The sequence below is a fragment of the Colletotrichum siamense genome, assembly GCF_013390195.1.
Source record: "Colletotrichum siamense strain Cg363 chromosome Unknown KSG_Cg363_contig07, whole genome shotgun sequence".
In the NCBI taxonomy this organism is placed as follows: Eukaryota; Fungi; Ascomycota; class Sordariomycetes; order Glomerellales; family Glomerellaceae; genus Colletotrichum; species Colletotrichum siamense.
The window spans coordinates 3,072,391-3,096,384 of NW_023501020.1; the positions used below are offsets into that span (position 1 = coordinate 3,072,391).

General features: G+C 52.2%; 4 protein-coding genes across 4 annotated transcripts; 1 reads left to right on the forward strand and 3 right to left on the reverse strand.

Moving 5' to 3' along the window:
- vps53 (Vacuolar protein sorting-associated protein 53) lies at positions 1–2,604 on the forward strand (the record flags this gene model as incomplete). The annotated part of the gene is made up of 3 exons (XM_036642993.1): positions 1–43; positions 98–1,890; positions 1,939–2,604. 3 exons carry the CDS (start codon positions 1–3, stop codon positions 2,602–2,604), a joined length of 2,502 nt encoding a protein of 833 aa, XP_036492428.1.
- A 664-nt stretch (positions 2,605–3,268) lies between these two features.
- CGCS363_v011145 (Lactose permease) lies at positions 3,269–5,479 on the reverse strand (the record flags this gene model as incomplete). Its single annotated transcript, XM_036642994.1, has 3 exons — positions 3,269–3,276; positions 4,230–4,791; positions 4,844–5,479. The coding sequence occupies 3 exons, from the start codon at positions 5,477–5,479 to the stop codon at positions 3,269–3,271; spliced, it is 1,206 nt and encodes a 401-aa protein (XP_036492427.1).
- A 6,189-nt stretch (positions 5,480–11,668) lies between these two features.
- CGCS363_v011146 (UPF0744 protein) lies at positions 11,669–13,283 on the reverse strand (the record flags this gene model as incomplete). The annotated part of the gene is made up of 3 exons (XM_036642995.1): positions 11,669–12,610; positions 12,660–13,169; positions 13,251–13,283. 3 exons carry the CDS (start codon positions 13,281–13,283, stop codon positions 11,669–11,671), a joined length of 1,485 nt encoding a protein of 494 aa, XP_036492430.1.
- An 8,104-nt stretch (positions 13,284–21,387) lies between these two features.
- On the reverse strand, positions 21,388–22,651 carry CCN1 (G1/S-specific cyclin CCN1; the record flags this gene model as incomplete). The annotated part of the gene is made up of 2 exons (XM_036642996.1): positions 21,388–22,392; positions 22,445–22,651. 2 exons carry the CDS (start codon positions 22,649–22,651, stop codon positions 21,388–21,390), a joined length of 1,212 nt encoding a protein of 403 aa, XP_036492429.1.
- Between the last annotated feature and the right edge of the window lie 1,343 nt (positions 22,652–23,994).

A 23,994-nucleotide genomic window follows, 5' to 3' on the forward strand; every position in this document is an offset into this window, starting at 1 on the left:
ATGAACGGGACTTCAATCGCTGACAAAACATCACTCGATGCAGGTAAACTCCCCAATTGACTGCCCCTGCCAGACTGCAATCTCACCCTCAAGGCAGCCGACTACGACCCCATCGACCACCTGAACCACCTCTTCGCGCACCCCTCGACAGTCACCACCATCGGCCGCGTCTCCGACACGCTGCAAGTCCACAAGAATGATCTCGCCGTCGAAATCTCCGAGCTCGAGGTCGCCCAGGCCTACGGGCCCGACTCCAGCCTCGAGCGCATGCAGTCCGCCCAGGCCGAGCTAGCCCAGCTCTTCCGCAAGATCGAGACGGTGCGGTCGCGCGCCATCCAGACCGAGCAGAACATCACCTCCATGACGGCCGACATTAAGCGACTCGACGGCACGAAGCGGAACCTCACTCTGAGCATGACGGCTCTGAAACGGCTTCAGATGCTGACGACCGCATACGAGCAACTCCGCGGCCTGGCCAAGACGAGACAATACAGGGAATGCGCGAGTCTCTTGCAGGCTGTGCTGCAGCTTATGAAGCACTTCAACAGCTACAGGAGTATCGAGCAGATTGCTACCCTGAGCAGAGGCGTCTCGGAACTGCAGCGGGAGCTGCTGGAACAGGTCTGTGAGGACTTTGAGATCGCATTCGCCAAGGGGGAGGTCGCTCAGCGGAGGGGCACCCTGGTCGAGGCTTGCTTGGTGATGGATGCCTTGGGTGATATGGCGCGGTCGCGGTTGATGAATTGGTACGTCAACACGGAGCTGCGCGAGTACCGCCAAGTGTTCAGGGGCAACGACGAAGCCGGAAACCTCGACAACATTGGTCGGCGATATGCGTGGTTCAAGCGCATGCTGAAGACGCACGAAGAGGAGCACGCTGTGATATTCCCGCCCCACTGGCGCGCAAATGAGATGCTCGCCATGGCCTTCTGCGACGGAACGAGAGACGACTTCAAGGGGATCCTCGAGAGGAGCATGCGGAAGACAGATGGGCAGAAGATTGACGTCAACCTGCTGCTCAGCTGCCTCCAAGAGACACTAGACTTTGAACAGGGATTGGAGAAGCGCTTTGCTGGGGATCCAAGAGCCAGTATCGATACGCTCAGCTCGGCTGATGACAGGGCGTCGAACTTCCACGGCTCCATCTCTGCTGCCTTCGAACCATACTTGAGCTTGTGGGTTGAATCTCAAGACAAGCAGCTTGCCGTCATGATACCCAAATACCGCACTGTACCCCTTATTCCCGAAGACGAAGAGTTCTCTCGGCAAGCTGTCATGGCGTCTGCGATTGAGCTCTTCCACTTCTACAGGCTAACCCTGTCGCAATGCGCCAAACTATCGACGAGCGATAGATTGCTTGACTTGGCCAAGACTCTGGCGAAATACCTAGATGAATATGCACAGCAAGTTCTTCTACACATCTTGCAAAGGGCAGGTCCCCAGGGGCCACCAATCCAAGACGTCATTCTTGTTCTAAACACCGCCGACTTTTGGTCAACAAACACAACACAGTTGGAGGAGAGCATCAAGAAGCGCATCGACAACAACCTAGCCGACAAGGTCGACTTCTCGTCACAAGCTGACGCCTTCCTCGGCGTTGCCAGTGCTGCTGTCTTGACGCTTGTCCGTAACGTTGAGATCGCGTGCGAGGGCGCCTGGCGGGAGATGAGAAACACCAACTGGAGCACTATGGAGAGTGTGGGCGATCAAAGCTCATATGTTGGTGAGCTGCTGTCATCAGTGAACGGAAAGACCGAGGAGATCCTGGCCATCGTGGAGAAGGGGCAGTACGCGAGAGCGTTCTGCGACAACCTGGTCGACCACCTCGTTACCGCCTACATTAGTAACATTGTCCAATGCCGGCCTGTTTCCGAGGTTGGCGCTGAACAGGTGAGATTGCTGCCTTCAACACCAATGTTCGTCACTAACACATGCTAGATGCTCCTTGACAAGTACGTTTTGACCAAAGCGTTCGAAAACCTCTTGTCGTTCCACAACAAGGACACCGGACCGCACACCGCGCCAGCAGGCTACGTCAAACGCGTCAACCAGACCATGAACCGCATCGATCCACTCCTCAAGACCCTCCAGGTCCGCCCGTCGCCCCCAGAAGGTCTGGTGCAGGCCTACCTCATCCATATCGGTGACCGCTCCGACACCAACTTCAAAAAGATCCTCGAGCTCAAGGGCGTGCGCAAGGGAGACCAGGGCCACCTCGTCGAGCTCTTCGCTATGCACCGCGAGGGCAACCTCAGCGACAAGCTCGTCGCGCAGAGCCCGCTGCTCACGCCGCTCATGGCGACGACGGGGCTCGGCAGCTCGGGGCTGGGCGTCATCGGCGGCGCCGGGGCGGGCGCGAGCGCGCTGGGGCTGACGAGCGCTGCGGGCAGCAGCGTCATTCCCGGGCTGCAGACCAAGTTCGACGCGACGTCCCTTGGCGAGAAGCTGCTGAGCGCGACGAGGGACCTGGGGCAGGGCGCGGGCGGGCCTGCGACGATGAATGAGAACTTGAAGAACTTTGGCAAGTTCTTTAGGAGGGATATCGGCGGATTCGGGGCAAGGTTTGGGAAGAGGGATGGTAGTGCAGATGATGCGCAGCGGTGAAAGGTGCATGGGGTTTGAATATAGAACGAATAGATGGGTATTCGCGGCGCCTGCTCGTGGTGCATTCGTGAAGATGTCTTCAGGCTCCATTTGGACTGGAATATAAAACCAATGGTTGATTATTTCTGGACTATGGCCGACAGATTAAAGGCTTGGAGCTTTTCTACCAGGATGAATAGACGGCGAATAGACGGCCATGGCTTCGTTTGCTGGCGATTCCTGCTGCTGTTGGCTTGCCTGGGTCTGTTGGGTTGTCTGCGATGGGATTCGTCTCGTCTCCGTCGGTGTCCGGTGAATAATCCGTAGAAAGTGACCGGGGACAGGCACTGACGGCTGTGGCTAAGACTGAGGATCTCAGATGAAGTGCTGTGGTGAGTTGCAGCGGATTGTGCCATGAACAAGCGTTGGTTAAGACCAGTTGCATTGCAACCAAGGCATTAAGGCTATTGGGTCTTTGCTACCTTGCTTGTTGGTATCGATGCTTGGGGGGCTTATATACGTTTTGGGTTGGCGCCTGACTGTAGGAAGAGTTCCGGCATGAATAGCTAATCGGGGGTCTTAAGAACGATCTGAAATGATTGCAGACTGCCGCTCCAGCGACGCTGTTCACACTCGCGATTTTGGTGTTAGCCAATAGTATTTAAGAAAGCGCTGCTAATCAAAATCATAGGTCTCCCCGTAGCAATAATGTGAGTGAGTCTGAGATCATGAAACTCACAGTCAGGTATTGAATGCCGAAATCTCAGCCGACAACGAATGCCTCCTTGTAATAGCGGCATTTCCGTAGATGTAGCACCTTCGTCCCCTGGGAAGAGCATGAATACTTCGGCGTCACTGAAGCCGGACTAAGACAACATGAAGTCAGCGCACTGAGCCCCTCAAGCAGGAACGCGGATATGTGATTATGCGTAGCTTGAGAATCAAACACTTGACGCAAGTCTTCAGTCGTGATAGGAAATGACAGCTATGGGTTCGATACGTTGCACTGTTTCTTGGCCCTTCTTTTGCAAGCTTGGCTTGCAAGGTCCAAGATATATAGTCTGGACAGTGCTTGGCGCAAGAAAGAGGATGGGTATCACTGCGCCCTCCGTATGAGGAGCATGTGAAGTCATTTAAGGAGACTGGTTATAAGAGTTCTTGGACTTTTCAACAGTAAATTCAACCGCTTCAAGGCAAGAAAATTGCATGTATCCTGATGAGAAACGGGTTATATCGCTATCCCATCGATCTCATCTTCATATGTTGATAATATCATCGTGGTTTGTTTTCGTCATATCTCGTCATTGCGGCTAATAATTCCCGTCGCAAAGGTATTCGGTCTCAGTCCTAATGCAAGAGGTCGGTGCCCCTCCGTTGTGTTGGTGATCGAAACGTCTTTGTCCAAAAGTTTATAGGAGGGAATGATTGTAGATGGATACGGCTACTGCACAGTCCTACTATTTGGCGGAAGTACTGACCGTCTTACGGAAATGGCAAGAGATTTGTAGTAAGGCTATTGAATTAAACCTCAAGCATACTCTAACAAACGCTAGGCAAGAGGAAGTGTAGTAGAGCTATTGTCTTGACTAAGGATTATCTGCATGAGACCGGCGACCCTGAGGGAAGCCTCTCTTTCATCCACTCACCCAGACTCGTCTTCCATCTCTCATCTTCTCGACCAGCCACAACGGCCTCCACGTTTGGCGTATCAGTATGCTTTCTTCCGTCAAACAGCGCATCAATCTCTTCAAGGGTCTTTCCCAGGACCTCTACCCAATACCACCAGATGAAGGCGAAGAAGAGCACATTCCATCCAGCGTTCATGATATACACCCAGTAACCTACAGCGTCGATGGCAATAGGATAGGCGAAGTTGCCGGCAATGCCAACAGCGCAGATAATGAAGCTGAACATGCTCATGCCCTTAGCCCTGATACGGAAATATAGCATTTGAGCCGGCATCAGAAAGAGAATGGGGATCCATCCGAAGGCGTACGATATCGAGAACAGAAATACCGCAAAAACCGTCGCCCATATTCCGGGGGTATACGTGGTGTCACCGTAAAACTTGGTCAGGACGCCTAGCAAGACGAGGGCAACGGTTACGCCCGCCGTGCTGATCATTGCGGCCGACTTTGCCCCTTTCTTGTCTGTGTAGTAGCTTCCGCAAATTGATACAACCAGAGATGCGCCGTTCAGCCCAACATTCTGTGTGTCGTCAGAATCGCCAGTCAGAGATCTCGGTTCATGAGCAACCTACCACGAGCAGCTGGGTTCCTTCGTCGCTGACGCCGGCGTGGCTCAGCATCTTGCCCACATTGTACATGAAAACGATATGGCCCGTCAGCATGGATATCAGCGCGCACGATGCTGTAATGATTAGTCTCTTCCTCGCCCCGCGGTTGCGGACCGCCTCCTTGCAGGTCATCGGATCCCGTTCGTACCCAATCGTCTCGCAAATCTGTCGGAACTGCAGCCGTACCAGCTCATCCGCCGTGTCTCCTCCAGCATTCACCTGCGCAAGAACCATTATCGCGTCGTAGGCGCGTCCCTGATCGACCAGCCAGCGCGGACTCTCCGGCAGCCACGGCAGCAGCGATATGCAGAGCAGCCCCCACGCCCCTTGCACCAGACTCGGCAGCCTCCACGCCCAGCTGCTGCTGATCTTGAACGATCCGTACGTCACGCCCGCGGCGGTCAAGGCGCCGATGTAGAAGCAGTCGTCGAAGAGGGCGAGGCCCCACGCGCGCTGGTCCCATGGGAGCGTCTCGGCGAGGTATGCGGAACCGGATATTACGGAGGCGGTGGTACCGAAGCCGATGATGACTCGGGCGGTGCAGAACATGGCGATGTGCTGTGAGGACGCTTGCAATATGGCTGCGAAGACTGTAATCATGGCGGACCAAAATAGGCCGAACCGTCGGCTGTAGGTGTCTGTTACCCATCCCCAGCAAAGACACTCCGCCCAGTTAGTCTTTGTAGTTTTGAGTCTTCGGACCTTTATACACGAGAGCCGAGAGGAATATGTTCTCATCTCAAGTTGTTGTCTTTGGAGGCCGAGGTCGACTTACAGATAAACACCCTCCGATATAATTAGTGGCAATATTCAACGAGCGAGTCGCGGTGGTCAGCTGAAAGTAGTCGCTATACTGCGGCAGAATATTCATGCCGCCCATCATCGCCCCGTCGTAACCTTGCATCTACTTAAAGGTCAGAGCATTGCGACAGATAAGCATCGTGTGGTGTTCTCCTCACAGCAGCTGTGACCAACACGCAGGCCAGCAGCAGGTATGTCATTCCCGGCTTCGATTTCGGTTGCCATGTCGGCGCCTGGAAAGGGAGAATGCTTCCTTTCACGAAGAACTGGCGAAACGGCAGCGGCATGCCTCTGGCGGCAACGCACGAGATGGTGTTTGGTTATGCTGGCGGCCGGGGCATGCTACTTCAGGAAGCTTGCCTATCTCAGAGTTGATCGCATTTGTCCAAAACCATCATGGTAGAGGCGGACCGATTGTGCGAATGTATGTATAGTTCTGGAAGCAGCATGACTCGTCGTCGGGATTTTGACTTCGTGAGTCCCCTCACCATGGAACTTTGAGCTTGCGACAACGAAGATGAGATTGAAACAAAAAGGAACAACACAAATGCCCCGTCGAAAGTTTGTTTGGTATTCACCTTCCAAAAACGGCATGGCCTCAACCGAGATTAGCAGGACATCCGGAAATAGCGCTGGCAACCAGATAACGGAGTCGTGCTTCCGCCTAGTTAGTATCTCGAATGACACCTTTGAGATCCTTCCCAGATTTTGGCTTTAGGTCCAGGCTCCGACTAGACGCCAATAGACTTTGATTCCGTCTCCCCCATTGGAGGATGCTGGCAGCCCCGGCTGAGTGACAGCTTCAAGAATTTGTAAAAGAGGGGAAATCAAGGAATCCCCAGGCTTTCTAGGGTGGAAGATGGTGAGGATCATTCTTATCGATTCCTTCCAGAACGTGATTGCCTATTCACTTGTGAAGTTGGGTTTCCTGGTCCTCTGATGTAGACCGAAAGCGAGAAAGCGAGCACACGCCTACGCAATATGTAAGGCTGTGTCTCTACATGATAAATATGTGGTCTTCAGCACATTCGGTCTTTCAAAAGACAAAATGTCCGTTTTTGCTTGTGGTGGTTTGGCTTCGGGAGTCAGGGGTCCTTTCGAAATCTTTTCGCTCTCGGGATTTCCGTCCTTTGAACGAAGTCTTGTTCTCATTCTTTCACCACGCTCGCATGGGTGTACCTCGAGATTCAACAACAGAACATGGCTAGAGACGGCAGGCGGCTTCATGGTCGGTTACTAGGACTTGGAGACAGGTGGATTCTGTCGAGGCTCATCAGCTCAACTAGTTTATCGGGGATCTTCCTATTCTCAATTTGTTCTTACATTGCCTGCTTTCTCTATCCCGATGGAGTTGAGATATGCGCATTTAGTATAACCTTCTCGAGAAACTGCATAGCCCAAGCCGCAAGCATGATCGATCGTCAATTGAAAGGGGCTGCCTTCATAATGCCCCCTTTAGCAAAGCTGTTTCGAAGCAAATGAGATCTTTGCCAGCATCGTGTCTTTTCGGAATAAGTATTTTCGGCAATGGTACGCATAAAATACTGCCTTCGCGCTTGCTTATTTGTAGCGATCCTGCTAGCCCCCTTCTCCATCAGTCGCTCCATTGGTAGCTGTCACTTTTATTGAAGTATTCCAACACGTATACGGCCAAATCGCAAGGCAATAATTCCATCAATTCGAGAGCCCGCCGTCCTCAAACATGTCACTCGCTCCAGATCAATCATTTGAACATAGAGTTCAGTGGATCATCATGGTGTGGCGATCCTTGGGTGAGATCAGAGTCAAGAGTTTCCGGTCAGTCCATCGTTTATACATCAGAAAGTCGGCTTCGGAACTTGAGCTTGCTTGTCATCATGTATTTGAATAAGCTACTTCGACTCTATGAACCAGGGGAAACCAACAATAGCAGCATGGTGCCTCTGTCCTTGTTTGGCAGGCTTATACACTCTGGAATGTTGCAACAAAAACCTTCTTTGAGGATAATCATCGCTTCTTGAATGCTATGAATGTCATCCTTTTTGATCCGTCACCTTCTTGGCTGTATATGATGTCTTCAGGTGTAATACCGCAAATGTTAACAACAAGTCGGCTTCAATCCATGCATCTCACTCACTTATGCTGCCCAACTACCAACCCAGTATATATCAAAAGACCATTTTGACCATGGGCACCGAATGGGCAAGGAAACAAATTCATCCTTCCTTTGGATTCAAGATTCGCGTAGATTGGCGGTCGTACTCAGCTGGTACATGACTTTATACCAAGAGATCTCCCGGGGCAGCTGGCTCAGAAATGCAGCATGAGATCGATTGCTTCCGGTCAGTTCATCGTACACGCACTAGTCAACAGGCTTTGCAATTGAAGCGTGTCTCATGCTACCGCTGTGCGTCTACAAATGGTTGATGACACGTGGAACAGGCAAGAGCGGTCAAACAGCCGTGTAGCTTGTAGCCATACAGCCCGAGAGGTCAACATACGGCGCGCTCCAAGGAGAGTTTCTTGACAGAGGATATCTCAAAGTTACCTGACTTCGGAAACAAATAAAAGTACATTTCTGCCAAGAGAGTCGTAGTACTTACAAATGAAATCGAGTCCCTCGATTATCATCATTTCGAGGTCTTCCCCTATTGAAACACGACAAATGGAATCTGGGGTGCCTTGATCTCGGTACATCGCAGCTTATTGTAAGCTTTGTTCACTGTTAGCTCTCATTTTCTTCCTTGTATACGATGTTTGGAGTGTAATACTGTGACATCTACAACGAGATGTCCTAGACTCATGCCTCTCATCTCTGCTGTCAACATCCTGATTAAGGCACGATCGAAAACCGAACATTATCCCAGAACGCTGGGCTCAGGCATGGTAGGAGGAGTTGATTGCCGTCAAATTTCCAGGAATAAAGAAGGTCTCAATATATGTGTCCAGTGGCCAAAAACATGTACCGTTATCGGACAATGGATGGTCGAGACATATATATATATATATATATATATATATATATATATATATATATATATATATATATACATATATTCAGGGCTTCTAACTCACTAAGCAGCAGCCAATTAAAGAGAGGAGTTGCGTCTCACAGCAATTTCGCGACACTTAAGATGCTCTCGTACTGGCTTTCTTTGCCAACCCAGTACCTACTACACCCATCGACGCCGATTCTTGACTTTTCCCCCGTTTTCAGGGAGTCATGTCTAATACGTGAGCGACTATAGCGGCACAAGAACTAGGCTGGTGATGTAGTAGTCGTATCGACAGACGTTCAGCTTTGGGCTAGTGAGCTGCAGATAGGTCCCTGAAACCAGACGGATGCTGACAATGATCATTTCCGCCGCAGGTCGCCGATAGATACCATAACCAAAGGCCTTTAAAGAGAGCCTGTCTCTGCCTTGCTCTTTAAGCCACCATACATTTGAGTATAAAGACCAAGCATGCCCTCATTGAACCGAATTTTCCCGATCACAGATGAGGGCTGTCATCACGGTCACTACCATTCTTGGTCAAGGCAATCAAGGACCTCGAGACCTGACTGGCTCATTTCTCTTCAGTGCATCCTTTGAGCCGCGGAAACTTCCATGTAATTTGTATCTCTTTTCCAGCAAAGTCGTGGGGCTATATGTCTTGAATACGCTGCGAATGCCAGAAGCATCCGAACCGTCGGAAATGATGGTCGAGATCGTATCATGACAGCGAATGAGGGGAGCGTAAGAACCGTTTAGAACTATGAATTCTCTGGTGATTTGTTTTGGCAGTATGGGAAAATACTCCGCACATTCTTGGCCCGTCCCTTCGAAGAAAGTTCGTCCGCCATGCCGTGCTCTTTATGTGCCGCCCTCGTAGAGCGCTTCACCGCGATCCCTGTCGTTAAGGTACACTTCCTCAGGCACATGTATTTAATGATGCAAACACCATGCTGAGAAGAAGCCACGAGCCAGAATTGAACCAATTGACGGCCAATTTGGTGAGACCCACGAGCGGGATATCAGGACTGGTCCATGGTGACGTTCTGGTAGGTTGGTATTACAAACCGTACATCTCCATCACCATTGGTCTCTGCATATTCCTCCGTACTAGCCCAAGGCAGACAGAACCCGCGGAAGTCGATGTGCTTTCTCTGCGAAAGGGTATAGGAATAGGATGATTTGAGGTGTTGAAGAGTGAAAAGACGTGGAATGGTGAGCTCTCCTACTACCCAAGAGCAGATCGAAATCCTCCGATCCTTGTCTCGTTGTAACAGTCTTCAAGCTTTGAGATTCTTCTTATATATTTTATCACAAAGTTGCTCCTTCTAGGGGAATGCTTCAAGACACCTAGCGACCCTGGAATCTGTCTACCTGTGTCCACAATCAAGTGACTGGGGGCGAATTTTCCAGTTTTTTCTTATATAAAAAGTGTATGCAGTTCATAAATACGAGAAATTGGGCAAATGCGGCGAGTGCGGCGCGCGCGTTCATTGGGCTGGTACTGTGTGTCCTTACCAGGACCTATAGCTGTAGCAACGCTGTTCAGACTGAGGCAAAGTCGATGGTTATCATTGTGACGGACTTAGACAGTCTTCTCTTCTCTCCTTCTTCTCATCTTTTCTCTGATATTTCCGGGGAGTATTGCTTCAATAGCCGTCGATCGGTAGCAAGTCTCCGTCAGCACAGACGTAACACATGACCAACGATCCGTTTGAGAACTATCCGGCGCCAAGACGCGAATATAATCACCGAAAGCTGTTCGAGACATTGGGTTTGGTGCCTGTCAGCTGGATCGACGGCATCACTTTGGAATATATACGCATTCATTTCTTGGCTTCAGAGGAGTTCGTCGTCGGCCACATACAGAAAGTAATATTATGTCGATTTTGCCTATTAGCCAGGAAGACAATAAACCGGCTTCCTGAATTCGCTTAATATTCTCCGAGAGGCATCGCGGGTAATGTCAGGAATTCGGAATCGTGTTGATGCCGCACCCATCGTGGTTCCTGAACCCCAACTCTCGGCGAATAAGTCTTGGTTCGTATTGCACCAATACTAGCCAAACAACAGAGCCAACCTAGGTATCAAGACAACGACCATGAGCAATTCGAGATCACGCACTCTCATTCTTTGACCATGCCCCTCGGCGAGCTGAATTCATTGAGTCACAAACCACTACCACCACTACGATGGCATTTGCTGAGTTATGATGCCCTACGCCAATCTATCAATTTATATACTCACAATCCTGCATGATACGGAACAGCCAACATCAGCTTGCAGCTGCACGATCCCCCTTTCAGCCTCTGAAGAAATCCAGATCCTGCAGCCCGCAAGACGTGGCCGTGGCAGACGCGAGACAGCTCACGCCGGTCTCCACTCCATGGCATCATTTTGCTTGGACACGTCATATCAGCATGCGAAAATTCGCCTGAAAAGCATGTTAGATCTCAACTAGTGACTTATTTCGCGGCTGAAAATAGCGTGCGAGTCACTATTGGTCTGCAAGAGGCCGTTTCGTGGCTAGAATCGCGAAGAATTTGTTCCTGAAATCCGAGGGCGCTTACTTCTCGCGGCTCGGATTGGCGATGAACCCCACAATCGGTCGCGCGGGTCTGCAAGTGCACACCGAGAAGCCTGATCAGGTCAGGTACACCGAGCAGATGTGAAAGACACACAGCTCGGTTTCAGTGATGCTCAACCGGTGCTCGAAGAGGCTGACAGTGATAAGCCTACAGAAACCTGAACAGAAGGCTTGGATGTATACACATATTCAAAAGAAATATTTCCGGCCATGTAGACTTCTCCATTGCTATCATGACTATTCTATAATTCCCAAACATCAATCGTGATACTGTTTTCCTTACGAGCGGGGTTCGTTATTCATATCCTTTGTGTGTGCAAAATATACTTGGAGAGTGGCGTTCAGACGCGAACCGGCGAAAGTCATGGGAATGCCGATATAAACAAATCCGTCCTCTCACCAGAGAGAAGTTGATGCTAGCATGGCCCCCTAAACAGTCGTGCGCTCCGACTTCCACACGTTGCTCTGCGCGTCCTCGGGCACGGCGATGAAGTCCTGGCTGTCGCCGCCGCTGCTGGTGTCGCTGCCGTCCAACGAGCCGTCGTATGAACTCGTCTGCCACGCGGACAGCTCGTCCACGCGGCGGATGCCCATCATCCACGAGACCAGACCGCGCGGCACCCAGCGGCCGACGAAGCCGTAGACGTTGGCGCCGAGGCCGACGCGCACGGTGCTGCTGGTGATGGAGCCGTCGATCACGTCGAAGACGGCATTGTGCAGGTGGCGCAGGTTGCTGCCCTTGAGCCCGCGGATGCGGCCGGCCGAGATGGCGGAGGTGCTCTGGACGACGAAGTTGCGGCCGTAGGCGTGGCGCGCGTTATCGGGCCACATGAGGGTCTCGGTGGCTTCGGCGTCGATGCCCGGGGCGCCGCCGTCCATGAGGGCCCGCTGGGAGGGGTGGGCGCCCTTGGACGGCTGGAAGCCGGAGAAGTCGAAGGTGCCGAGCTGGACGTGGGTGACGGGAATGCCGAGGGGTCGCAGCTCGGCGGTCAGGACCTCGGTGAAGGCGGAGAGGGCGGAGGAGACGGTGGCCTCGGGGGCGTGGAAGGGCGGGTTGATGGAGGAGATGATGGACGGGGTGAAGACCAGGACCTTGGGCGGGGTCCACTTCTCGCCCGGGGGGCACAGGCGGCTCGTGAGGAGGGGTAGGAAGGCCTGGATCGTGAGGATGGGGTGCAGGAGGTGAGTGTTGAAGAGGTCGGCAAAGCTCGACGGCGGGATGGTCGCGATCGGCGAGGTCTGGTAGTTGAGGGAGGGGATGAGGATGACGGATTTGAGCTGGAGGAAGTTTGATTTCGTGTTGGGCGCGGGAGTGTGGGGGGAATGCAGGTACTGGGCGAAGCTGTCGATAGCCGCACCGGCTCTGGGAGGCTGCTGCCCGTTAGCACCCGAAGAGTGTCACAAAGACGAGCAAACTTACATCAGTTGTGTCGATAGTGAGGGGCAGGATATCCGGCCTCTTCAGGTTTTGCACCATGTGCTCGTCCTCCTCGGCATTGCACACGATGTAGACGATAAAGCCTCTGCGCTCGAAGTCCAGAGATAACGACCTCGTCAAGGGCAGCGATGGCGAGCCGGCGATAACGACGACCTCTTGCCTGCCTCCATTTCTCGCACGCTTCGCACGTCGTACCTTGCGGTTGTATCTTCTGTTGTACTGCTGGTATGAGACCACACCAATGACGGCGACGAAGGCACCGGTCAAGATCTTGTGCTTCGATACCCAATCCGTCACCTTTTCAAATCGGGTGAGGGCTATCACTTCGATCGGGCTGCTGTGGACGGGGGGTTGCGGACGCAGAGCATCGGGGACCCATTCTGCCGTTGCGAGCGTCTCCTTCAGGGCATCGGCGGCCTTCTCGACGTGAGGGTTGACGATGCTGGCGAAGTCGTCGGTGTATTTGCGAATGTGGTTGGGCAGCGAGGACAGCTGGAGAGCGACGATGGCGTCAGTAACGGGGATCTAGATGATTGCTCGTGTGATCACAAGCTCGAGCGGATTGCTACTCACGACGTCCAGGAACTGCTGGTCGTCCGCCGACATTTTGGGCGGCGTCTGGTCACGATGTACCGGGGGGGCCACTGGAAGCGAGATTTCGGTCGGAGGGGTTGGGTATGAAGGAAGCTTCGTATCTGGCGGTGAAAGTCTTTCTCTTTTTGAGATAGCTGGGGGATATGTCGGCGGATGGAGCTTTTTCCTCGCGGGCCGGCAAAAAAATGGTCAAGGGTGTTCGACTGGACTGTTCGTTCCGCGTAGATGGTGGGGAAGCCTCCGCTGCCCAAGGTGGAGTTTCACTGGCCGCCTGCCTCAGTCTACTGAGGCCCTCAGTGCCCGCTCACCGAGGGGTCCGGGCTTGACCTGGGCGCCGGAGCTGATTGGTCGGCCGAGTTCAGCGCAGAAGCCCCTCCTCGGTGCTATCTAAGGTTTGTTTTGTTTCTCCGAATTCAACGTCACCACCCTTTCCGGCGCATGAACCTCCCATTTCCTGAGCCCATGCTCGACTCCACGAGGCCCCTTTTGAGCCGTCTTCGTGCACGGCTGTTAAGGGTGGCCAGATGACAGGAGGACAGGAAGCCTTGACCAGATGCCTGACTTCGTATATCCATCAGCTGAAAGCATCGATTTTGCAACGGGCATTGTTCAGTTCTGATTGACGTTAATTTAATGCTTTGCTGCTTGACAACATCATATCGCGCGGAATCTGCCCACGGCGACTGTGTGGTCAAATATCCCTTGTTGGAGAAGACGATAGAGTGGCTTTGCTTTCGCGTTGTATCCCATCCCAGTGCCACAAGAGGGTCGTATAAAGCCCAACGTTTCACAAAATCCCTTCATATCTCCCTTCGGCCCTTGAATACCGGCTGAAACATCATCTAGCTCCGTCTGAAGTCTCGACGTTGAGAATAGTCTCTTGTCGACTGAATTTCGCCATTCCGGGCTAACGGCGGCCCGAGTTGGGCTTCCCATATCGGCTTTCTCGCTCCTCGACGATCGCCAATTTGGCTTATCTGGAAAGTTGCCAAATATGAGCGATGATAGTTTGAGGGGTTCGATCGGCTCTGGCTCTTTCGAATTCTTTTTGGCGGCCGGGTCACTGATCTCGTCGCCTGATTGCGATAACACGTTGCTCATTCGTTTCTTGTTACACGATATATGCATTCCGAAAGCTCGGAGTGGACGGTGTCGACGAAATAATATTTCCTGACTCGGTTGACTTTGGTTTCAGCAATCATGGTCCACGTTGGATAATGGAGGAGCGTTGACTAAAGAGATCCCGCTCCAGACCATCCAGTCTTTCAGCCTGCTTCTGTAACATGAACGGACCCTTGGGGCCAAGAAAATGTTTTTCCATTGTCATGGATTGTTCACGAACAAGATCTCTTTTTACTACTGTTGGATGTTTCTGTATGATTTCAGGGTACGGTCGACGACACCCGAGGCGCCTTCCGTCTTCAAGGTCGTTGCTGTATGAGCCAGCCGAAGAAAGCAAATCTTCGGTATAGAAAAAGACACTCACGACGCTGATAAAGGTCAAAGGAAGGCATCTTTGACTGCCGCTGTATGACGAAGACCTGGTGCGGAGCGTCGGTCATAAAGGAAGAGACGAAACGAAAACGGAAGGGGGAGCCTTCGAGTTACACATGAAGTTCTCAACAAAGCTTGAGCGTGGTTATCACGAGAGCCCCCTCTTCTGATAACTCTAGGTCGGGCCCTTTGAGTCCCCCTCGCTAGCTGAGTTCCACAGGACTGCGGGAAGACCAAATGTCAGGTGCGCTGGAGGCAAGAGGTTCTCACCTGCCCGCACCTTCCTTCTCTACCTCTACGACCTGCTGCCTGAGGAAGCCCGCCCGCCCACATCCTACTTCAACAAAATTGTCACTGTTCCTTCCATCAACAGCCCGTGGTCTAGTGGGGTTACTAGGCGCATCAATTGATGCGAGTTCTCGAACGTCCCACGCCACGGGTGCGCAAGTTCGAATCCCACTCTGGTCAACCATTAGTGGGGTTCTTGCTCTGCCGCCGTTAGAAAAATCCATAGCATCGTTACACCTGAGGCTGGTAAGAGTCTCCTATGGATTTTCATAGGACCCTTCTGGGTCCGAACTTTTTGATTTTTTGTTGATTTTGATTGTGTGATTTTTGAGGTGACATGTGCGCGAGCGCCGTCGGCCAGGGGCGACTCTAGCCTTAGGACATTTGTTTTTTTAAATTACGCTCCTTCTATCTGGGTGTAGCAGCGAGCGTTTAGATCTGAGATCGCCCTGGATTTTATGAGCAGAATAATTCTTGTGAAATGTGCGCTGCCTAACCTGCTGTCATGGCGACAGGGGAGCTGTGGATGTCTTCCTCGTCACGAAGGCGAAAATTATCCAAGTAGTAATGTGTTCACGACCTTTTAAAAACCTTCGACGCCTGCTATGATTCCTAATGCCTGAAAAAGAATCGTCGCTGACGAGCCGTCTCACGAGTGTCCCAGAGCTCTCTTACAACGTCTCCATATCCCAGAGGGGGGACATTGGCAACTCCACGTGGCCCAATTCCGCACATTCACAAGGAGCTTCGCAGCTTTTCGCCGTCATCGCTGGCGGATGTATATGAGGAAAAATAGTTAGAGACAGCTTGAGCATGCCTCATCACTCGTTACTGGCGCACTCATTTGTACCTTGACAATACCACGAACAAGCTCGGCCTGACAAGTGTGGGATCGGGCCAGCACGTTTCCAAAAAGGATGGACCATCACGATTGCGCTCCCAGAAACAGATCTCTGGCATAGTGCAAATCTTTATATAGCTATAACTTTCGGCCTCCAGATACGGCGTACTCCGATATCCCCCGGTATGGTGTCGCGACACTGACCCACGCGCCGAACAGGGTGAGGTAAGGCCGCCATCACCAAGGAGCCTCTCGCCGCATACCTTACAAAGCTTTTAACGGTTTGACGACTGGTCTCTTTCAAATGCCAATCGTCATTCTTTCCATCAAGTATGGTCATTTGTTTGACATGGCCCCTCCCTCAAGTCATGTGTCCGCTTCACCCCTTTTCCTCGAGGGCATCAGATTCACAAAGCCTAACTCCGATAGAGTGCCTCCACCGTCCGGCTCCGTTGGTTTATATCCGTTAATCTGGTATACTCAGGCGATGCGCATTCGAAATCCTTCTTCGATTATTGCTTTTCGCCTCACAGAGCATCATAGGTTCAGTCTCACTGGTTGCAGAAATCAGCTTCACCTTCGCCTACACAAGCACAAAGGCAACGCTATCTGTCAAGAGCAAGCAGAATTTATCCAGAAGAAAACGGCAATTTCAAAGATCCACGCAGGTTATATGCATACTCATCGCACAACGAGTGCCGTAGCAACAATTCAGAACAGCTCTACGCACGCCAAGAGTGGTTCAGACGGCGAGCGAGCTTCTAGGTATAAGTAGGAAGAAGAAAAAGACTCGAGTTCTGGGCTCAAACCAAATGCGCCATAAGTGACGGGCGAGAACAATGTTTCGTGTGGTGGCACACTCCAACTTTAAATTAGCCCGCAGGAAAAGAAGAAACCAACAAGCAAGATTGGAATACAGAAGATCGACAGCATATATCGTGACGCTTTTCGTGCCTCGTCGTCACTCAAGTATGCGCAAAGAATACAATCAAGTCACGTACGTCGCGCTACTCTGCCTCAAATCGGATACCGGGACATACAGTACCATGCCTCATCGTCACTCGGCTGAGATGAAACAGACCAACTTGGTGGAAAGCATTCATTGGCTTCAAAGTCTTTCTCATATGAACTGGTACCGTCCCCTTTTAAGCCACCCGAAAACAATGAGAAAGGCTTTTGGAAATTTCCTCCGCAGACCTACATAAAAAGCGTCTCGCATCAGATCTTGTAGGAGAGAAACCGCAGGCGCTCAATGCGAGTGCTTCCATCTCATGTCGAGTTAACAACCGCCCCCAATCCGCCGCGATGACGAGCTGGCGGGTCGGGGTATCTCTCTACACACATGTCGCAGGCATCTGCCAGTATCATCCGTGGCAACGACGTATGCACAGGCAAAGACAGAAACGACCAAAGAAAAGAAAGACCGAAGACAGAGGAGTAGCAACATACGCAGAGCGTAGCACGAAAAGGCCGAACAGAAGATTCGATCAACTCCCTAACGAGGATCATCTCATGCTAATCCACCAAATTAGAAGGCTCACTCTTCGCTACGTCAGACAGTCTGAGTCAATATCTTCCACAAGACGAAACAATACGGAGGCGTCATATCCTCGTTTGAAAGCTGTTAATGTGGGACTATACTGTAGTGATAGCGGACACAGAGCATTCACAAAACGGGGGACAATGCATACTTGCTGGACTAGATCGGGGGAAGTTGATGTAAAGCGGCTGGCTGAAGTCGACCTTAGCTGGGCCCCAAAGATATGTGTGGGACGCTCTGTTCAGAACTGCAAAGTTTCAAAACGATTATCTAGTGTCTGTTCCAAAGCTGGGAATCCAGTCTCGCCCGAGGGTACCTATTTCGTGGCTCGGGACACAACGCAGCCACATACTCTACGAGCGATAAAGACGGGCAGGGAAGAAACGGGATAACGCAGAGAACGTTTACTACAATCGCAGAAACAGAACTCTGAATTTGGCAGGCAGTGGTGGGTTCAAGGCTTACCTGGTCGACTAACAAGCTGATGCCTCCCAACGCATTGTCCTTCGGATGGTTGCCACCATCCATAAGACCTATTTAATACCGTGCTGCTTTCGCTGCCCCCATCCGAGCGTATTCTGTACAGCTAGATGGCCATGCCACTAGAGTAAGGAAATGTTGCATGTAGGACTAGAGACCTCTCACATAAAAAGGGGTTTTGCTATCGAGGGGCCACCAGATGGACTCAGACCAGAGAATGGGGTCAGGTGCGCTTATCAATTTGTTCCGCAGGTCGTCATTGCCATGCGCCATCATACTTGCCCCTAAAATGAGGAGCAAAGGGTAAAGAGGGAAGAAACTATTCGCGACGTCAAACACAACCTTCCTTTCACCACTCCTATCACTCGAGTATTCAGTTCAAGTCCATGTTCAATATTCGCCGGCACCAATACGTCATCTTCTCTTGCGCCGCGCTCGACATCTCTGGTGTCTCCTGCTGCATCACCAGAAACCACACCGGACGGGACCGAGCCTCTGCGCACAACTGCGAAGCAACTTTTGACCACAACCGGAATGCCTTGGATTCCGTTCCTTCGCTGTCAGTTGCCTCAACTCTTATTAAACACCACTTTGCCATGCGTCTATTGCTGAAAACACCTGATACAAACAACCCTGACTCCAATTCAAAGCATTCACAAGGCTTCTGCCATCAACGTATTTTGGCAGTAGTCACCTTCATGGCAGCTCAAGTCTTTATCCGCGGAAGAAAATCTACCGCGAAAGAACCAGAGTCAGAAGCCCCCGTCTACACAAGCTAGAACCACAGCTCTTGGTGACGTTGAATGCTTTGCAAGGATACCGCCATGAAACAGACAACCTTGGAAGAGAATGGACATTTGCATAGACTTAAAATTCGACGCCTCATTCCTACCAAAGAGCCTCAAACCCCTCAATTCACGAAACCACGCCAAACGCAACTCCCATCCATCCACCAGCCTCACCACCATCTACCGAAACCCCAAAACCCTCCCCATCAAGATCCAATTCCCCCAAAATCTCGATCCCAAAAAGACCGTCATCTTCATCGCTAAATCCCAGTTTCTAACGTGCGCCGTCGAAAACCCTCACCAGGACACCCCCTCAACCCCCACACGGCGCAATCCCATCCACGCTTCCTCAAGGAAGACCCCTTCCGTCCACAATCAAGGTTGGGGTTATAGCATGAAGACGCATCTCATAAGATCAGACGAACCATCGCCTCTGATCCCGCGCATCCCATCTCGGGACGCGTCGTCCAAACATCGAATATCCCCGTCCACCTTTGCCTCCAAAAACGGCCTTTCCCATTCACCAATTCGCTTTGACCCCCATTAAACCAAACCCACCGCCCCCATATTCTATATCCCTCTTCCTGGCTTCACCGCATAAGCAAGCCAAATGTCCACCTCACCACAAGTGACTCACCGACATACACACATATACCCAACCACCTCAAAACCCAGAAAGGGAGCACCATCTCACCTCACCTAACCTTACCGGCCAGATCCAGCCGCAAAGTCCCTCCCTACATGAACCGCAACCCCTCGCCACCACGGCCAACGCATCGCATCCGCATAACCTTCAATGCATCAATGCCAATCCCCAGTGCCGGTACACTCCTCCCGCGTCCCCCGTCCATCATCTCCGCCCTTCAAGCCCCACGTCCATGCGAACCCATCGTGGGCTCCAACGCACTTCACCCAGCACACCTACCTCACTTCACCTAAACCCTCAACCCCATCCATCCCTTTCTAAAACCCATCTACCTACCTACCAAAAGGAACAATTCACCAACCACCAGCCGCATAAACCAGCACTCTCCCATCCCTCCCCCAGCCCAGCCCAGTCTAGCCCCACCAACACCACACCCCAGTCATCCCATACCCCCCTAATCCCAATCCCGTCTAGGTTACTCTCCCCCACCCTTGCAACTTACCCCACCATCATCCCATCGCATCCCAGCTATCCATCCCATCCCTCTCACAAGCTCAGACGAAAAACCGCCGGAAGGATCAATCCCTCACCCGTCCACAATCCCATCTGCCAAAATTCAAGGACGAAAGAAAAATCCAGATTGGCAAGAACAGAAATGAACCGCGCGTAGCATAGTAAACGTAATACAAGAGAAGACGATACATCATATCCCCAATCGGTCCCATCTGCTGCACCCATCCATCCCCCCCGGCCCGCGGCAATGCAACCACAGCCTATGATTAGACACCAGGCCCAGGACCAGGACCCCATGCTCGCGTAACCCACGACCGTCATTTCCCATGTGGACTTTTGGGCCACCAAGACGATCACTTCCCTTGTGCGCACGATACCGACACCGCCAGAAGCCAATGGCCCGCAGACGAAAAGTCATCACGTAAATCACGGTGAGGCAAGGAATCACGGCGGAGAAAAGACATGTTTGAGTCGGTGCAGAGAATTTTTACTCTTTTTTTGTGCCTTTGTACAACTACCTTACACAGGGAGGGAGTGCAAATGCGGGTATACGAAAGTCTCGAGGGCTCTCACCCCGGCTGGTCCCAGGACGGCGTAATTACTGTCGTCCCAATCCGTCCCCAATTCATCCAGAAATTCTTCCTCCTGCGATGAGATGGAGAAACTGTCCCAGCCTCTCTCCAGAAAAACAAGTGAACCCAATCCGCCCCTGAAAACTCGTATCCATTGGCGGCCCAATTAGGGGATATCTGGCCTCCAACGGAGTAAAGAGCGCGAGGCAGACCGATCCAACATCTCGGAAATGGTGTTCCCCCAGTCGCGAAAAGTACCGGCCAAGAGGTTCGTGTGTGTATCGTCCCATCTTTGAACCGGGCCAAAGACGCCCTTCTCTCCCATGCGGTCGAAAAAGTCGCCCAAGGCCTCGCGTTCCGTCGAAAATAAAAACCACCTCACTTTTTTTGCTCCCGTCGAGAAGTTTCTTCCGGTCGAGTCTCTTCCCGAGACCTCTGCAATCTGACCTTCGTTCTTGACCATCCTTTCGCATCATTGAAGGTCGGGTGTCGAATCTCTCGTCTCCCAAGACTACCTCCAATTGCAAACGGAGACTGCTGCTTCCCAATCCTTCACCCTTCCTGGGGTGACCTTCTCGCGAACGTAAAACTCTTCGGGTGTTGTAATAAAAATCCGCTGAATGCTGGAAAAAAAAAACTTCTTCGGGGGTTGGGTATGATCCGTATTCCTTTTTTTGGGACACTTCTGCTGAGTGAAAAATGGACTTTGTTGCAAAAAAGAAAAAAAAAATCAAATCGCTCGATGCCATGACGTGCTGATGAAAGAAAAAACCATTCTGAATGCCGCATGCAAACAATCTTTTTTTCCTTTTTCACTTCCTGGACACGCTTAAATGCCCTGCCACGGGTGTAATGAGGGGAAAGCTTCGATTGCCCGTATCGTAGCGTTGGACGCTGGTGGGTATCCGCTTGGGACTGGTGCAAGCACAAGTCCCGATCAAACTCGAAATCGGTTTAGGCCATGTTGTGACCTGTTGTGTTTTGAATAAACGGGGCGTATTGCTGTTGTACTTGTTGTTGGGCAAATGCCGCCGTATTCGGTTGAGGGGTGGGGGTGACCGGGCATCTAGGAGGCATCGCGTAGGCGTCCTTCTGGACAGCTGCGTAAGCGGCACCGTCAGGAGTGATGGGCGGCGTCATGTAGCCGTCGGCGACTCCTTGGACGGCTCCATGGCCTTTGTGCGGGGTGCTGTAAATGCTGGCCTGTTTTGTTGACTCAGAAGGCGGACTCGGAGGGCCGGACTGGGCGCGGGCGATGTTGGCCTGGTGAGCCATGAAGGACGCCAGCTTCTTGGAGACGCCGGAGAGGTGAGGCGAGGAGTACTTTCTTGCCAGAGCGACGGAGGGGCTGTGGAGGTGCTGGGACAGAGTCAGGAGGGTGACGTTCTCAACGTGGTCCCACTCTCCGTCGTTGACCTCGGGCTCGCCAAGGATCGCTCTCGCCAGAGCCAGAGAGGAACGAGCCATGATGGAGGGCTTGGTGGACACGAAGTCGCGGTGGTACAGGGCGATCTCGCAGATGTAGGCAGCCATGTGCTCAACCTCAACCTTGTCGTGCTCCTCGGCGACGATGAGCTGGGTGAAGAAGTCGACGGTGGGGTGGCCAATGGTCCACTCAAGTGTGTTGAGGACGTGCATCTCCATCTGGGTGAACATGCCAGCATCGTAGAGGCCGCAGCACATGTTGTTAAGCTCGTGGATCTGGGGCACACGGTCCTTCTTATCTCCGTACTTGGCAGCGATCAACAGAGCAGCACATCCAACAAGTTGGTAATGTTGCTTGTACACCACACGCTTGGAGCAGTAGCGGTCGAGCAGGTTGACGGTAAGGAAGAGAGTCTCGGGAAGGAGGGCGAAGGCGGCATGGGCCTCGATGAGGAAGTCGATGAGGTAGGGTCTCATGTACCATTGAATCTCACGCTGCATGTCGATGAGGTTGGCGTCGGGCATCGTCTCATCCTGGGCCATTGTCAGCAACAGAACCCATTGACTGGGGTCCGCCTCGTCTTACCTCCATGTGCCTCATGTGCTTCATGATGTCCTCCAAGTACTCATCACCGGCAATGCGGGAAAGCTCGCTGGCGATAATCTCCTGCCGTTGCCTGGCAATCATCTTGGCAGCATCGCGGGTTCCCATCCGTGGCCTTTCGGGTTGCTCGTTGCCCTCTGTGAAGTAGGTGGGATCGGCCTGCTGTTGTTGTTGCTGGTAGTACGCCATTATGAATCGAGAAGTGAGTCGAGGGCGGTTGTAAGGGGGTTGGAGGATGACGGGGTCGAAGTTCCGATTTGGGAAAGAGTGACTATTAAGTTCTCCAGGAAGCTTTTTTGGTGGTCGGAGATACGGAAACGAGCAAAAAAAAGAAAAAACTCAAAAGTCGGCTGCGCAGGGAAAGAGTGTGGAATGATGCGACCGAAGGATTAGAATATTAGTATTAGAAGGAGCGTGGTGAAGATGAACAGGGTCCGGCAAAAGAGTGACTGTGGCTGGAAGTGAAGCCGAAATGATGCGAGACCGAGTTCCTGCGTACGGGATGACGGACGGAAAAGTGGCCGGGTGACTGGCCGTTTAAAGAAGAGGTCGACTGGAGGGCTCTAGAAAACAGGTAATTATTGGTTAGCCCGGTGGTTCCTCTGGACGATTTCAGGCGCTCAAGAGAGCCTAGAGCAGCGGATGTTGTGAGACAGGCAGCTATCGTTGACTGGTGACGGGCGCAGTCCAGGCGGTTGCGGGCTGTTAAATTCGCAGCTGGCGATCCAAAGGGCAGATCTCGGCCAAAAGCCCGCGAGCGCTGATTCGACAATTGCGTGGTGGAGACGGGTTGGCACGACGGGAGATGGAGGCATCGATCAGATTGGCGAGTTTTGTCTGGGGCTAGGCGGGAGAGGATTGAAGGGGAGGAAGGGGGCGACGAGAGGGCAGGTTGAGGAACTGGGGGGGAAACAGGTGCTCAGTGTGATGGCGAGGCTTACCGCCACAGTGGGAAGATGGAGGTTGTCGAGACAAGAGGAAATGAGACAATTCCTGAGGGTTGGACGGGGGAGCTACGAGCGAACGTGTCCCACGAGCGATCCTCTCCTCGGAAGGTTGGTGTATGAATGTGGGGGAGCTTTCTCCGTGGGTCAAAAAATGGGATAGTAGCGGTAAGGGAGAGGCAGAAGGGTAAGTAGAGTTCAGAACCGGTTCGTCCGACTCATCGGAGAAAGGAAAGGGTGCTCGGTGCTAGATAGGAAGAAGCTTGGGCAGGGTTTTGGAGATGGAGACGAGAGTTCATCCCGTCATCAGATCAGGCCGGAGTCGTCGTCGAGTCGTTCATCCAGAGTCCACATTGCATTCATGTCAAGTCGCGAAATTGCAGCATTCACCAAAACGTACCTTCACAAATGATGCCCAAGGGACAAAAAGAGAAAACGTCTCCTATAATCCTGACGGGATCATGTATGATGACTCTCGTTGACGGTCGACAACTCGTGAGAGGTGTGGTTTGTTTTCCGTGAGCGACGATTGGGCCAGGTGACGAAGCGAATCGTATCTGGCAGCTTCTGCGGAGCTTGGGGACCTTC